The sequence below is a fragment of the Cuculus canorus genome, chromosome 6 (genome assembly GCF_017976375.1).
Source record: "Cuculus canorus isolate bCucCan1 chromosome 6, bCucCan1.pri, whole genome shotgun sequence".
Classification (NCBI taxonomy): domain Eukaryota; kingdom Metazoa; phylum Chordata; class Aves; order Cuculiformes; family Cuculidae; genus Cuculus; species Cuculus canorus.
This window is the reverse complement of record NC_071406.1, coordinates 7,401,127-7,416,822: the sequence shown is the minus strand read 5'-3', so window position 1 is coordinate 7,416,822 and position 15,696 is coordinate 7,401,127. Positions and strand designations below refer to the sequence as shown.

The 15,696-nt window shown below is 39.4% G+C and overlaps 2 protein-coding genes across 20 annotated transcripts in view; one reads left to right on the top strand and one right to left on the bottom strand.

Moving 5' to 3' along the window:
* ZRANB3 (zinc finger RANBP2-type containing 3) overlaps positions 1-15,381 on the bottom strand; it is a 49,781-nt gene extending 34,400 nt beyond the window's left edge. Inside the window, exons 1-2 of one of the 5 annotated variants that reach the window (XM_054070758.1) lie at positions 15,269-15,381; positions 9,613-9,771 (exon numbers count right to left, since the gene is read on the bottom strand). In XM_054070758.1, the coding sequence (XP_053926733.1) occupies positions 9,613-9,743 (131 nt within the window). In that variant the 5' untranslated portion in view covers positions 9,744-9,771; positions 15,269-15,381. Of the gene's footprint in view, positions 1-9,612; positions 9,772-10,662; positions 12,990-14,956; positions 15,099-15,268 lie in introns of those variants that run through there. The other 4 variants (XM_054070761.1, XM_054070760.1, XM_054070759.1 and 1 more) reach the window with 4 other exon arrangements.
* A 2-nt stretch (positions 15,382-15,383) lies between these two features.
* R3HDM1 (R3H domain containing 1) overlaps positions 15,384-15,696 on the top strand; it is a 90,319-nt gene continuing 90,006 nt past the window's right edge. For all 15 annotated transcript variants that reach the window (XM_054070744.1, XM_054070751.1, XM_054070748.1 and 12 more), the window contains exon 1: positions 15,384-15,507. The gene's annotated coding sequence lies outside the window, so the exon portion shown is untranslated. The remainder of the gene's footprint in view (positions 15,508-15,696) is intronic.

Sequence of the window (15,696 nt, the reverse complement as noted above, 5' to 3'; positions counted from 1 at the left end):
GAACAAATAAAACTATAGCAATTAACTACAGAGCTGAGGCATTCAAGAATAAACCAAAGACCTTCTTCAACAATATGGTATATTTAGATGTCAGAGCAAATGTACAGATTTAGCAATAACCAGGAGAACATTGTATCCAAGTAGCATTTGTTAGTAAGGAAATGTGGTGAAGAGGACAGGGGTACAAATGTTCCTTGCCAACTTGTGCTGACAAATACAGGATTTCTCAGCATATCAACTGATATTTTAGTAGAATTGCATAAATAATGAAGTGCTAAATATGCCAGTTCAGACACGCAGAAAGGAAAGTGAGAATACATAAGATCCTACTGCGCTGTTCTTTGGCAAATGTGAACTATTTGGACCCTTATTCTTTTTTCAGGATAGCAAGTTGAAATGAAGAAATTTAGTGATTTACAAATTGCTCTGACAGTTAGAAGCTGAAGAGCAATTAAAATAAAAAGCTTTAAAAATATGTCAACTACAGGAACAGACTGTTTTTCATTAGACTGAACCGTAGCCACTTAAACTTTGATTACTGGAATAGGTGACAAAGACTAAGAAGTTGCTCTGCTTTTCTTTTTGCACTCCTTTTCAGACTGTGCTCATAAGAATTTTTGCTGCTGCAGAGTATCTTCTGTTTCCACCTCTAGTAACTTCTACTTAATATGCCTGAAAAGAAACTTTTTATGTAGCAGAGACAAAGTTGCTGGCTTTGAAATGTTTATAGAAACTCATGTTTTTGTACAAAGTAACTGCCATCATTTTACCCATAACATAAGCACTCTTAAAAGATAATCACAGTAAAGACAGTTTTATCTCCCTGGTTTCCGCAGTACCAACAGAGATTTGGGCTCCTCAATACAAGGAGGACACTGAGGTGCTGGAGCGTGTCCAGAGAAGAGCAAAGGAGCTGGTGAAGGGTCTGGAGAACAAGACTTACAAGGAGCGGCTGAGGGAACTGGGGTTGTTTAGCCTGGAGAAAAGGAGGCTGAGGGGAGACCTTATGGCTCTCTACAACTGCCTGAAAGGAGATTGTAGAGAGGAGGGTGCCTGTCTCTTGTGACAAGCAATAGGACTAGAGGAAATGGCCATAAGCTGCACCAGAAGATGTTCAAACTGGCATCAGGAAGGATTTCTTCACCAAAAGGGTGCTCAAGCATTTAACCACAGGGAGGTGGTTAAGTCCCCATCCCTGGAGATGTTTAAAAGACAGGTAGATGAGGTGCTCAGGGATATGGTTTAGTAGCAGGCAGGTATGGTTTGACTCAATGATCTCAAAGGTCTTTCCCAGCCAAACAATTCTATGATTGTATTCTATGATTCCATGAAATACCCATATGCTTAAAAGATACACATCTATGAAGGTATTTTGTTATTAAGCATTCATTCTTTTCTCCCACACAATGATAAAACAGCTTTGTCATACACAGTTTGGATTTTCTTCCTATGCTTGCAACCCATACATTTTTTAGTCATTTAAACACTCAGACACATTACAGACTGATATGAACCAGGTAAACAAGATTGTTTTCAAAGCTCCAGTTACAGCATCTGAATGTGTTAAGTCCTCTGTTATGACACAGTTACCAACATGAATCACTGCTTTGAGCCACATCCTTCATACTCAAATTCCTTAAATGCTAAGGTTTAAAATTGCTGATTTATGTCAACTAATTAACATTATTGACACACTTGATGAAAGTTCTGACATGACACACAAGAAGACTATGATACAGGTAGAACTTAATCAAACTAATCTAAGTGGAAATTGAGGATATTCAAATTATTGTATGACTTGATGCATTTTAAAGCATTCATCTTCTGTAGTTTTCACAGTTTTAGAATAAGAACCTTAAAAATGCCTGCTTAATTATAATCAGAAAACAGAAGCAGTCCAAAGACTTTTTTATTAGACTCTAGGGCAATGAAAAATAGCTTATATCACTGAGAGGGAAATCAAGTATTACCAGTTTATAATAGCAACAATTGGATTTGAAACATAAAGAACTTCCCCATCATTATAGCCTAGCTCCCACAGACCTCATAAGATACCTAATAGTTGAATTAGGCTGTTAAGAAGCAATACTTTACATAATCTTAAAAATATGCAGTGTCTATTTAAAACAAACTTCAGCATGTTCTATATTACTGCAGTCAGACAAGCTGCCAACATGAACATAAAGGTTCCATGCTGTCAAAGCAGAAGAAACAGATCCTCAGCTACACTGAAGGGACAAATACGTATTTTTGCTTCATGTATTTTGACTGCAAGAAGACAGACTTCTTGTTCTCTGAAGTCCAATTAGTCATTTCCTCTCAACTGGTAGTTACCCAATCTGAGCTTCATCGTTCATATCCCATCTGTTCATATGACACCTTAATAATAGCTCTATCCAAGAATATAAATCAGAGCTATGATACGCAGTTTCATATCCTGTTACAAGTTCAGTCCACATGGTCAGAAGTTTCAGAAAAGCAGAGAAAAAAAAGAAATCATTTTAGATATCTCCATTACACTCAGCAGCAAGGTCCAACCATGAAATAAGCACCACAGTCAATGGGAAATCTCTTCAGATTTGTTCCCATTCATTTTTAAATGTTTCCCTTCTTCACAGTGAATCCTGTACCCAGCATTTGAATCTCTATCCATTTATGAAGGAAATTTGCTATTTTTTCCTAACAGAAAGTATCAGAATGTCATTGAGACGCGATGCACATGCTGCTACAGCCTTCCTACTACTCCTAAGGCTTTCGCAGTTGCAGGGTTAGCAATGGGCTTCAGGCACAGTAGCGTCTTTGAAAAGTAAAAGGGAACCACGTAGTCTGATCTCCACTAGGATTCAACAACCCTTTCATTTTGAGATGTATTACCTTTAAAATAAAACTAAAAGCAAACATAAAAGGCAGAACAGGAAGCTTTATGTGAGAATGTATCCCGGTAAGTGAATATGCATACAGAGAAGACAGCAAGAAGTCTGCTGCATTGGTCCACCTCAGCTGCACAGAGGTCCAAAACCACACATTCGCACACAAAAGAACAAACGCAAGCACCTCAGGTTCTAAACAAACCCATCACGGTGTTTGAAGCTTTCTTCTGAATGTGAAGAACCACGCAATTTAAGGGACCACACCAAGCTGGATGAGTCAGAACCCCAGAAGCAGATATTCATGAACATTCACTATCAGAACAGTCTGGTAAAGGTATAAAGCACCAAGCAAAGGTGCACTTACAGATTCTTCCTACAGAAGCTAGAAGTTAAGAGGTGAAGGAACTAAGGAAGAAACCCCAAACCTAACCCTATGAAAGCTCCAGTTAGCCAAGTTCTGCCTCTGGAAGGTCAGAAAATATAATTTCTCAAACTTCAAAGATCACAGAAAGAGCTCCTGGTTGTGTTAAAGTCAAGAAGATTGGAACCAACTTCACAAAGCAGAAGGAGAAGCAGACCTTCAAATTTTATGCGGACAAGTTGTTTGGAAAAGCAGAAGGAATCTGAGACTAAGCTCACGTGGCTTTCGTCATATGGCCACACTAAAACAATCTGCATCAGGACAAAGATAATACTAAAACAGTTCTATAAAATGAGTTTCAGGGAAGGAAAGAAATGTTTAAATGTAAATAATTTCTATTTCTGTGTGTCTGGGTTACTTTCAGGCCAACCTTTTCAAAACCATAGCAATATTAACCAAGCAAACAATATGGTTAAAGTTTCTTATATTAATTATGACTAGTTTAGCAAGATATCTTTGCTAATTTTGAGTTTTTCTCTTCTAAGAATACCAATTAACACCACACTGGTATGTATCTAAGGTCTATATAACCAAGAATTCTGCCAAGTCATACAGTCAGCGCTAGGGGTTTCTTGTAACTACAGAAATATTTTGCAATTATACTCTCAAAACCGGACAGTTCTGCTTCCCTACATGGAGGATTAAAAGCTAAAGGGCAGAGCAATCCAATACAACTACTGCTTGCTCGTGAACCGAATTGAACTTTCTGATTAGTTTTCAACCACTATTTATACAGGAAAAAAAATGGAACAGGTAACTTGTTCAGAACAAATTCCTTCACTTTTAAGTGCATTTTCCAAGGCAGTCAAAGCAGTAGCAATTCAATTCTTAAAATACTGAAAAAAATTTGTTACTACTTAAATTAAAGCTGGATTTGTTAATGCTGCCTTTGGAACATGTTGTACAGAGGAAGCTGGCATCTTTTTTTCACTAGTGTGGGTGTCCTGATATTCTTGGGATTCTCACCTACTCATGTGAGTCAGTTTTATATAACGCTACAACATATAATTTACCTCCTACTCACAAGCCAACACTTTAGCACTAACATCTTAACCAAGGGTTATTTAAGGAATCTGAATTTAGTACATTTTTATATAAAACTGCGCAAGCAACCATTACATTTGTGTGTTAGTAATCACAGCACGCAGTCCTAAAACTAGAACAAAGAGAGCTGACTTCCTTGCAAAAATAATCAAGGTTATTTCACCAAAAATAGAGCCCCAGAAGACTTAAGCTAGATGACACCCTTGCTCTTGAACTACACTGAGTGTTTTAGAAAAAAACCCAGATCATTAAAAAAAAAAAATCAACCCTTAACCTAATGTAAAATGCACTGAATTGCCAGACCTGCAGTGTTAATGATCCACTAAACGAGTGTCGAGGGGAACAGTTGTGCTCTTTTATGCTTTTCTCCAACAATCGTCAACCTGTAACTGAAAAAAACATCTAAAAGGCTTTATTAAAATTTGAAAGCTATGAGAGCACATATGTCATCTTATTCTAGTATTTTAGCTTTGACAAAGATGCATGAAATAACACATATCAAAGCAGCTGAGTTGAAGGATAAACTCAGACACTTCAATAGGTCCTTAGGATACATGAATTTAACAGACACAAATTCTGGTTGAGGAGATACCTACCAGCGATAGTGAAAACCCATTTGGTCACTGGCTTCCGAGACAAACTGCTTCACCAGCTGAGCCAGTGCAAGAAAAATTGACCTCAGTTAATTTGAACAGTTGGAATAACATCAACTAATTTCAACTGCTGACAACCTAGGCTACAAAACTTAACCTCGATATTAGCTGTCATGACCACAACACCTGTGATCAACAGTAGCTCTTGCTTATTACCTTGTCTAAGGACTTCCAGTGAAACTCAAAGACTTATCATCACTTTTCCAATAAACTCTGCTTTCCCAAGCGACTGTCTCCCTGCAGTGCTCTGCACTGCAAGAGCTGCAGAACTACTAATCTCTTCATGTCGTCCTCCTTTAAAGGTGACTGGATCAGGGAACAGGGAAAAGAATTACCTAGAAAAGAAATCTCATCACTGGTCTCTCCATCTGCAATAGTTACCAGATTCAACGTCTTTTCCCTCCACTACCCCAAGCTCTCAAATCCAGTTTTCAGCTTCCCCCTACACTTGGTTCCTACTCCATACCAATACTTCAAAATACTTTTGTACCTTTCAAATACTTCAAAAACTACCACCCACTTAATTGTTGACAGAATATCCTGCTTCTTTTCTGACATGTATCTCCAAACTAAGCGATTCTGATCTTTTCTACATTAGTTTATGTCTTGTAAATTGTCCCCTATTCAATGCAGCACAAAGACATCATAAAGCACATGGATTTAAATTGTTTACCTGGCTACCTTTGAGGTAGTTTTCCCTCTTCTGCCCACATTCTTCCTCTCCTTCTAACTTCCATTAAGTCAGTCACAATTTGACTCATATTTGTTTGAGACCTTACTTTTTCTCACTCATATTAAAGCAGCTTGTCTCATATATTCAAAACTGATTACTTCCATTCTGTCCTCTCCCTGACACTTAAATGCGTTTTCATTGTGGATTCTCCCACTGCAAACTTTCATTGCACACAGCTAACACTGAAATCCTTTCCATCACTGTTGATAACTGTTGATAACCTATTACCTACACTTGGAGCCTTTATCTCACTTGGTTTGGTTCTTCTATTCTAACAAATTGCATCCTGCATTTCTAAAAATCTGGTTTTCCACCTCTATTCCTGCTGCTAGAAATTCAATTTAAGGCCAGGTAATTTCTCAGATTACTAGCACTGCTTATTTCTGTTCTTACACCTTTTTTTTTTGAACCCCACACAGTTCCTCTCCTGAACGACATTCTGCATTCACTTACTGACAATGCATTTTTTGTTCCATTTGAATTGCTTCCCAGTTCCTCCAGCATCATTTCCAAACAAGCCTTCCTGGCCATGAAAGCTCTGCAGAATTTGGCCTCGATCTCTCATTCATACTTCCTGCATTTGAACCTCATTCTGTGAGCTAGCATCTTCATTTAATCACATCTCTCTCGCTCTCCCCCCTTTGGCACTTCTAGATGTAAAATGTACTCTGAAACATTACAAACCAACAGGTTTAAAAAGGAAACCTTTCTTTAACAACACAGTACTTACAGAGCTACTCTATACTTCATCGCTGAAATGTATTCACTGTTTGATTCTCAACATACTCATTAAACAGCCATTCCATTCCCTTTCTCCAAGGATTACTTTTCAGCTTTGTTTTCTAAGACTGGATACAACTGCTCATGTATTATGATGCAGGGTTTAAGGACTGGAATTTATGACAAAATACTAATGATTTCACACATTTAAAATGAATTGCTGAATATGTTGGAATAAAAGATTTATTTCTTTCTCTAACAAGACATTTATGCCTTGTTTCAAACATCTCTTTCAAACTATCTAACCAGAATCTACTGACTCTAGAGACAGAAATCCCATTGAAAAGCTGTAATTATTTTTATTCCTAGTTCTCTAACCTGAAGATCTACAAATGACGGAGACATTTGTTGACGACACGACGTTTCAAGTCACAAAGGTGCAAATTAAAGTAAAAAAGAAACATTAACAGGAACATCCTTAGACATAACAAAAAATAGTGAAAGGAATTTCATTTTCTAACATGCAAAATGAATTAATTTGGCATCATTTTGCCTGGTTTTCAATTTAATAGGGAATTAATAGGTTGCCTCTAGCCCCTTCCATACAAGAAATAAGAGTCTCTTCTAATAATAAGTTCCTTTTCCTGCTGGGTTCTTGTCTGACCTAAGATGATATTAAGTGAATCTCTTCAGCTAACAATAGAGCACTTTCTCTCACCGGTTCCCTGCCACTACAGCAAAGCATGGATTAAGTGATGACTGCAAAGGCAGTGCATAGCCTTAAGCAAAGGAAAAAGACGAGCTGAGACATATATTGCTTACTTCAAGTCCTACGTTTATATATTTTTTAGATTAGAAAAGACACTTTTATGGAAAAGTAACAGATCCTGCCAAAATATACCATTGGGAACACTGAAAGAGGCTTAAATCATTAAGGAGAACACAAAAGGGAAAGACCTGGGTGAGCCAAGGGCTCAAACTGATAAGAAACTAATAAGAAAATTCAGCTACAAGCAGGAGAGACCCTTATTCTCTGCTTTGGGGCAGGAAGAAAATTACATCTGCCTGGGCAAGGGACAGATTAAAAAAAATTACTCCTCAGAAAAGTTTGACTTAACCCATTTTACTGTATATAGAGGCTGGCTGAGAGCGTGCACACACTTTCTCAACCTGACCTAGCTAACACAGAATTTGCTATGCCAAGAAATGAGATTTCTTGCAATCATGATGAAAATACTTCCACACGCGTGCCACATTACTCAACAGTCTTCTGTTAGTGAAAGGCTTCAAAAGAAAAGAAAACACCATAAAGCCCACAACCCTAATGAAAATAACAGAATTCGCTCATTGATGGGGAGTCCTTAGCCTAGGTATTCCAAACTTTTATTGCAGGTAATTGCTACTTCTCAAACAAAAAGAAGAAAGCACTATTAGATTAAAATTTACCTAGTCCTAGAGTTAGGCTGCTTCCTAAGGAATCACTACATAACAGACTACAAAAGATAATTCTACTTTCAAACACATCCACTAGCCTACACTAACTAACATTAAGGAAACTATACACATTTAATGCGTTCTGTTATTCCTCTACTTGTATATAAAAATGCATCTCAATTGCAGACTATAAAAACCTCACTTCCCCTTATTAGAATCACATCAACTGAGAAATAGCAGCCAAGGGCTTTGGACTTATTAAATTCAACTCTAGAACAGACAGTAAAGGCTACATTATCAAAGTCTTAATGATCCATTAAAACAGTATGCATTAATTCTCACAGCGACACTGCACAGCAGGAAAGTACCTAATATGACCAGTGGACACAAAGACGTTAATGCCAACACAGCATAAAGCTTTTTAAGTCTCAAGCTTCCAAGTGAATGACTGTGATCATCTTTTTACTCTTCTGCCTAGCCTGGCAGCACAAAATAGATGGCTTACTTCATTTCCTGAAGGTAGCAATGTTATAATTGCCAAAGGTTTTTGGCCAAATGACTAGAATTAAAGCAGTTCTGTAAAATTGAAAGAACTGATGATAAACATTTCCTTTCCAATTTTTCACCTATACAGAAAGAGATGCTTAGGACAAGAGGAAACGACTTCAAGTTGCACCAGAGGAAGTTCAGACAGGACATCAGGAAGGACTTCTTAACCAAAAGGGTTGTCAGGCACTGGCAGAGGCTGTCCAGGGAGGCGGCCGAGTCACCGTCCCTGGAAGTACTTAAAAGACAGGTAGATGAAGTGCTCAGGAATACGGTTTAGTGGTGGACAGGTACAGTTGGATTAAACGATCTCAAAGTGCTTTTCCAACCAAATGATTCCATGATATTTCTTGTGTCCTGCAATAAATCACGCAACTCAGCAAGCAACCCTGTTACACCCTAAGCCTCTTGTTCCCAGCAAGATGATGAAATTATTATAAACTAACTTCATCCTTCTCTAAAACCTAACCTAAAATAATTTCACTTGTGCCAGACTTTGAAAATGTCATCATATTCCAGAGCAACTACAGCAGTTTCATGCCTCTAGGCTGCAATTGCTTAAATTTACTAGAATTTATAAATGTGGACATGGCATTTCTCTTCCCATGTAATTCAGTAAGAGGCTCTAACTCAGCAAAATATTTCCAGCCCCTGTTGCATAAACTATTTTTCTGATTTATCAGGTACTTAATTGTTGAACGCTTGCTCTATCAGTTGCTGTCCTTGCTAACTGAGCACTCTGCAAGGCTTCTTCTGCTCTGCTCCTGCAGCTCAGTGAATTCCAGAACACCCTGATTACATGCCAGAATTGTACCAAGTTTAAAATAGAATACCACACAGATGCATCAAGATCTGTTAGTCATTCTCTTTAACAGCTCTACCATGCCATTAAGAACGAAACAAATGTGAATTAACTTATTTTAAGAATTTTCTATTAACATGACAAAAAGGATGGTCCAACTGATATCGACCTTCTCTTACGTGAGATCTTTGACACTACAATTCTCTTTCACATAACACATTATTAAACATTTCTTCATCCTCTAAGGAAAAAAACAAAATCCCTCATCTTAAACCACGTTACCTTTTAGTTTACAAAAAAATGTATGTAATGAGATTCACCCAAGACTCGCTGGTATTACACAATCTTCATAAAAGACTTTTTAGCATATGAAACAGTAAGGATTTTACCTGCCATGTCTCTGAAGTGCAAATATGATGCCTTTCTCCTGAAAAGCAAGCAGTTTCTTTCTCAGTCTTTCTGGTAGAAAGGACAGCTTAGCATCAACATTTTCTGAGGAAGGCGATTCAGGTGTATTCATTTTCTGGAATGCACAAGCTATGATGAACCTAAGGGAAACAAAGCAAAACCAACATTTAATATTTAAAAGAAGTCTGCAATACACTACAGAAAAAAGGATTCATGGAACAATAATAATCACTCTGTCTTGAAACATTCCAGTACCTGAAGGGGCTACAAGAAAACCAGGGAGGGACTTTTTACAAAAGCTTGTAGTGATAGGACCAGGGGCGGTGGGTATAAATCGGAGAGGGGCAGATTTAGACTAGACATTTACACTAGAAAAAAAATGAACAAAAAGAGGACTAGAGAGCACTGCAAAAATAAGGTGGACCGAAAAATTGGCACTGTCAGTATGGTTGGCAGAAAATGTCTGCAACTGGACAACCCGCCCCAAACCTAAAAATACCCCAACCCAAAAAACCAAGACAATCCCCTGCACCTACACCACCCATCCCCCCACAAATAAAAGAGAACAAACCCAAACATGATTGCTGTGAAAATCAACTAAACTGTTGTAGAATCCTGGGAAAACTATCTGGCATCACCAGACTAATGATATTCAGACAGAAAGAAAGTGGGGTTTTTTTTGGTTACATGATGAATTATAGGCATATCTATCAAGGTATGCATCACAGGCAGAGAACTACAAAGAAAATACTGTAGACAAGCCTGTGGTCGTGTACCATGAGACTGTAATTGTGCAAGTACCGAACAGGGTAACATCAGAAACTTGTGTGCATACCTTCTTGGGCATCTATTACCACTTCTACAATGAAGTGGTGCGTAACCACAGCTGTTTTGACGTACCATTCTAGAGGACAATGCGGGGAGGGGAGTGAATTTAAATCTAAAATATTAAGCAACACTCGAAGTTGAGGCATAAGGGCTATATTTATCATTGTTACGGATTTTTGTTTATTTTCTATTAAATTACCTACCTGCTAGAGATTCTATTTTAAGCAGCATGTTCTTGTAAGTTAGCCTTTGTCCCGCATACAAAGCCCTAGAAATATTATCGTCCATGTATAGAAAAAACAATTCTAACTGGAAGCATAGAGGTGTGTGCATGTATACATACACTTAAGGACTTCTATATGAACATGGTTTCAACTCAGGTGTCAAAAACATCTAATTCAACAGTGTGAACACCTGATATTAGACAGTGGATGAGTGCAAGTGATTTACACAGCAAGAAGAACTCCACAGCTGGAGAGAGACTACAATTGTGCTCCTAACAGCACGATCAAGGTACAGAAAGCCCAATTCTCAGGTAAGTCTGGTTCTAGCAGCAGAAAGACAGGATATTTTCTCCCTAGATTCCTATCAAGTCATGCCCTCAAGGTACTAATCTAACCAGAGACAAGCCCAGTGCTGCTACACCTCCGCCTGATACAGACTTCTGGCTAACGACCTTCTAGAACCTAACCTATCCAAAGATTAAGAGCGATACTACTTGAACATCAATGAAATAACCAGCTGTAGAGAAAGGATACATGCATTTCTTCTGCAAACCAGACATTCTATATCATCAAAGCATGACTTCATTATCAACTATGGCTTTTTTTCCCCCTCATTTTTATACATGGATTCTTTAAAGAAACACCACTCTTACTGGGGCTTCTGGAACATTCAACAGCGGATACAAGGATAATGATCTGTATCAAGGCGCTCTGATGCATGTCTGTCACTTAACATTTGTTAACAGGAGGAGGAAAGCCTCTGCCTTCTCCTGTACACCCCAAGGGATGCATTTCACAGAAAAGACAAAAAGCTCTGCTAAATACCCACTTCATCTCTCAGCTGAGCCAAAAGAAGTGTTTCAGCTCTAATTGTTGGGAGAGTCATAATCACTTCAACGTCACACTATTTTCCAGAAAGGTTTGTTGTTTTTTTTTTTCCTTTAAAAGTTGATTCAGGTACTTCAAGACTGCTAGCAAAAAAAACAACCAGTAAACATTTCTGTACAGCCAGCCTTAAACAAGCGTGCTGCAGGAATTGGTGGACCCAACAAACCCGTTCGACACTCAGTTCTGTGATTCACCCCTAAAGAAAATTTCTGACTCATCTTCTGCGATGGTTTTCTATTCTGTAAAAGCAGAGAAAATTATATACTTCTATCAGCTTGCAATACAGCTTTTTGTTAGTGACAATATGAGAATGAAAAGTTAACATAATTAACTGTCTGTTGAACTCTCTTATGACAAGATTCTTTCACAGAAGCACTGAATAAAAATCATGCTTTTTCAGAAGCACAAATCTGAATTTGAGGCGGCACGTATGATTCATCGGTACATAGCAATACTACCATAAAACATGTTTCTGCATCAGTCACTAATAAGGTTAAAACTGATGATGCAGATCTATCTTAAAAAAGCAGCACAGCAACACAGAAAGCACTATCTACCAGTATATGTACAATGGTTTGTTTATATTTTTTCCTTGTGGTGAATAATTAAAGAACTTAATGCTTAATAATAACAGAAGACATGAATAATTAAAGAAGTCCACATCCAGTGAACAATGTCTAGTATAAAAACATATGTAACAACTACTGTGAGCACAATACAAGCCAGCAACATGTTGTGCATTACTAAACCTTTCACACATTGCTCCCTGGAAAGGTGAAATAATGTGCTTAGTCACATTACCCAAATATTCTCCTCATTATCAACTTCATGCTCCAGTCCTTTGCATTTACCTTATCTATGTTACTATTTTAACATGGACTACAAACTTTCAAAGATGTGCCTTGCCATCTGCTGCGCACATATAACCTACAGCTCCTGTAACTGATTACTTTGGAGCTCATGGAAAGTAAGAAAATCACCTCAGGTGAAATATTTGGTGCTAAAGATATGATTACCTAAGAACATGCACTTCAGAAAGAAGCTTTAAGAGCTCAGATTTTTTCTTTAAAAGCAACACTTACCTAGTTTTTCCCCAAACCCTTTAAGTTTACTTAGATTACTGTAAATATGTGCTTTTTAATGATCACACAAAGGATCATACCCTGAAGAATCAAAGATCTGTCATCATTTCTGACTAAACAGCAGTGATAAGAATCCATGTACAGTCTGCATTAACACTTGCAGCACTATTTTATGATAGCCAAAGCTTCAGAAGGCATTATGAAAGGTATATTAACCCTACGAAAGATTTATTTTGGTTGTATAGAAAATCAGAATGAACAGTGATGAAACAAACCAGAGAAAGCAATTAATTTCACCAAAATGTCTTCTATTGATTTGCTAAAGTGATAATTATACCGAGAATCAATACCTTACTTACGTATGACAACTTTGGCAGTGGTGGTCATTTATATCTTGTTTTGAGACAGATCAATTACATACATCACTGTGGTAATGTCAACAAATAAAAATAGACTTTTTTTTTAGTCAGTGTAGCAAAAGACCAGCTTGCATCCGTTGTTCTACCCACTGCAGATCTAGAAGTTCTAAGAACTGCGAGAAAGATGAGTGTATGTTTTGTCTAACTAGAATCTTTCATTTGTTTCTGTGTCCTTAATGTTTTATAATATGCATCACATCAACCCTCCCACATCTCTAGATCACAAGCTCTGGAACTTCAGTTTTCTCAGACAAACTAGACATATAAGGTTCGGTGTAGAGACCTAGCTTTTCACTCAGAAAACGCGCTCAGCTACAGTTTTATAAGCAAAATAAAAAACAAAAAGGAAAACTCTAATATTTTCTTAAGTATTTTAAAAGAAATCAAGGATGAAATACCTGAACTATTAAATCTAGTAACTTCTATTCTAAAATTGCTTTAGTATCTCAGGACTGGCTAGTGGTAGATGATCCTAACACTTAAAAGGGGGAATCAGGCAAACTCAGGGAACTACAGCACAATTCATTCATAGGGCAGACAAATCAGTAAAGTTATGAAGTGCAGAACTTGTGAACATTAGGATAAATTAGTCCGTTTGGTGGGACTCAACGTGCCTTTTGTTAAGCTGAGTCAAGTCTACTGTAGTTTTTTCTTGAAGAGGATCTACAACATCTCTATAAACTGCTTGATGCAGTCCAGTTCCCACTATTTTTCAAAGTTAATTAAATTAAAACCAATTAAGTTTTATAGCGACATTTTTATAGCCACATTTGTACAGCAATTATAATTTCCACAAAAACCTTTGAGAAAGTCCCTCAAACTTTTAAGAAAACTGAGCTGTCAGGTGAAAAAACAGACTGAAACTTTTTTCTTTGTACAAGCAAGCAGACTGTTCATACACCAGAGCAACAACACAAACGATATTTCAAAGAAGTCTGTGCCAACTTCTATTAAGTTCAACAAATCCATAAATGATCTGGAAAAGTAACTAACGACCAGAGGGTGGTTAGGGCAGTATAAGTACCAGTAAAATAAAATAAAAATAAAACATCCGGAACACGCTGAGCCCCAGCATGTTGAGTTTCTTTATCAGAAGGTCGGGTGCAAGACTGATGAGGTCTTTAAGGACTAATTTTAACACAAGCCGATAACATAATATAAACCCACTATTTATTTTTACAGGCCAGTAAGTGCAGCCTTTTAATGCAGTGCAGTAGCAGATGCCTAAGACAAACTAGTATTTCCATCAAGCATTTGCTTCCTAAGTTTCAGCTTTGCGGTCCCAAGTGTTCCATGACTATATGTTCCATAAAACGCAATAGGGAATTTAAGGTTCTAAGAAAATCCTGGCACCTTGGCTGATCAATTCATCAACCACCTTCACACCAGTGGAATAATAATTAAAAAACTACCCAAGTCATTAGAAAACAGCAATTTAAACTATGCCGCAAGAGAAAGCAACCAGACAGAACAAAGGACACCAGGCTCTGTGGCACAAACACGTTTTCCACGGGCCATGCAGTGGGATTGAAGAAGACAGACACCTTAATACCTGCCTAGAAATGGGGTTTTTTTTTTGGACTTATGCAATTCCCTGTACACAGCAGCACCCTGCAACAGCAGAATTACCCCAGCGCGTGCTGTGATAACACAGCAGCAGCCAAGGCGAGCAGAACTAGCAAGACTTTCTGGCCCAAGCATGGTCTAAGGAACAAGAAGAACCACCTTGGAAGGTTTGGATGGGGCTCTGAGCAACCTGATCATGTTGAAGATGTCCCCACTCGCTGTGAGGGAGGTGGACTGGATGATCTGTAAAGGCCCCTTCCAACCCAAACCATTCTATGATTCTATAAAGTCCATTCCTCCACAGCAAGTGAGTCCCACCTGGGCCACCTCCCTGCTGCTCCCAGCCCTCCCTTCACCTCCTCCCAGGCCACTGCTCGTCACCCAGCAGAGGATGGGTAAAGCGGGAGAGCTGGAACGGTGAAGGAACAACGGGACAAGAAGGGGGCCTGGGGCGGGGGCGACAAGCGGGGCAGGGGATGGGGGAGCAATGGAGTAGGACAAGGGATGGGGGGGCAAAGGGGGACGCAAGGGAGTAGGGCAAGGAATAGGGACAGCGAGCAGGGCAGGGCAGGGCAGGGCAGGGCAGGGCAGGGCAGGGCAGGGCAGGGCAGGGCCCCCGGGCGCGCTGACCCCGCGGGGCCGCTCCGGGCCGCAGGTCCCCCCTCGCCGCTTCCCGCGTTTTCGCCCGCCCGGGTGGCGGACCGGAAGTGACGCGAACGGCCACAAGGCGCGCGCACGCGGGGTCCGCAGCTTCTTTATGCTTTTGACCTCCCCAGTCCCTCCCCCGCCGCCGTCCCCGCCCCGCGAGCCTCAGCGCGGCATGGCCCGGCCCGGAGCCAGCGGCACCCGGCACCCGGCTCGCTCGGATGGTGCGCGGGGAGAGGGGGACGGGGCGGAGGGAGGGAGAAGGGAGAAAGAAGGAAGAGAAGGGAGAAGGGAAACGGGAAGGGAGAAGGGAAAGGAGGTAGATGGGAAGGGAAGAAGGAAGGAAAGGGAGACGTGAAGGGGAGAGAGGAAGAGAGGGAAACGGAGAAGGGAAAGGAGAAGAGAAGGGAGGT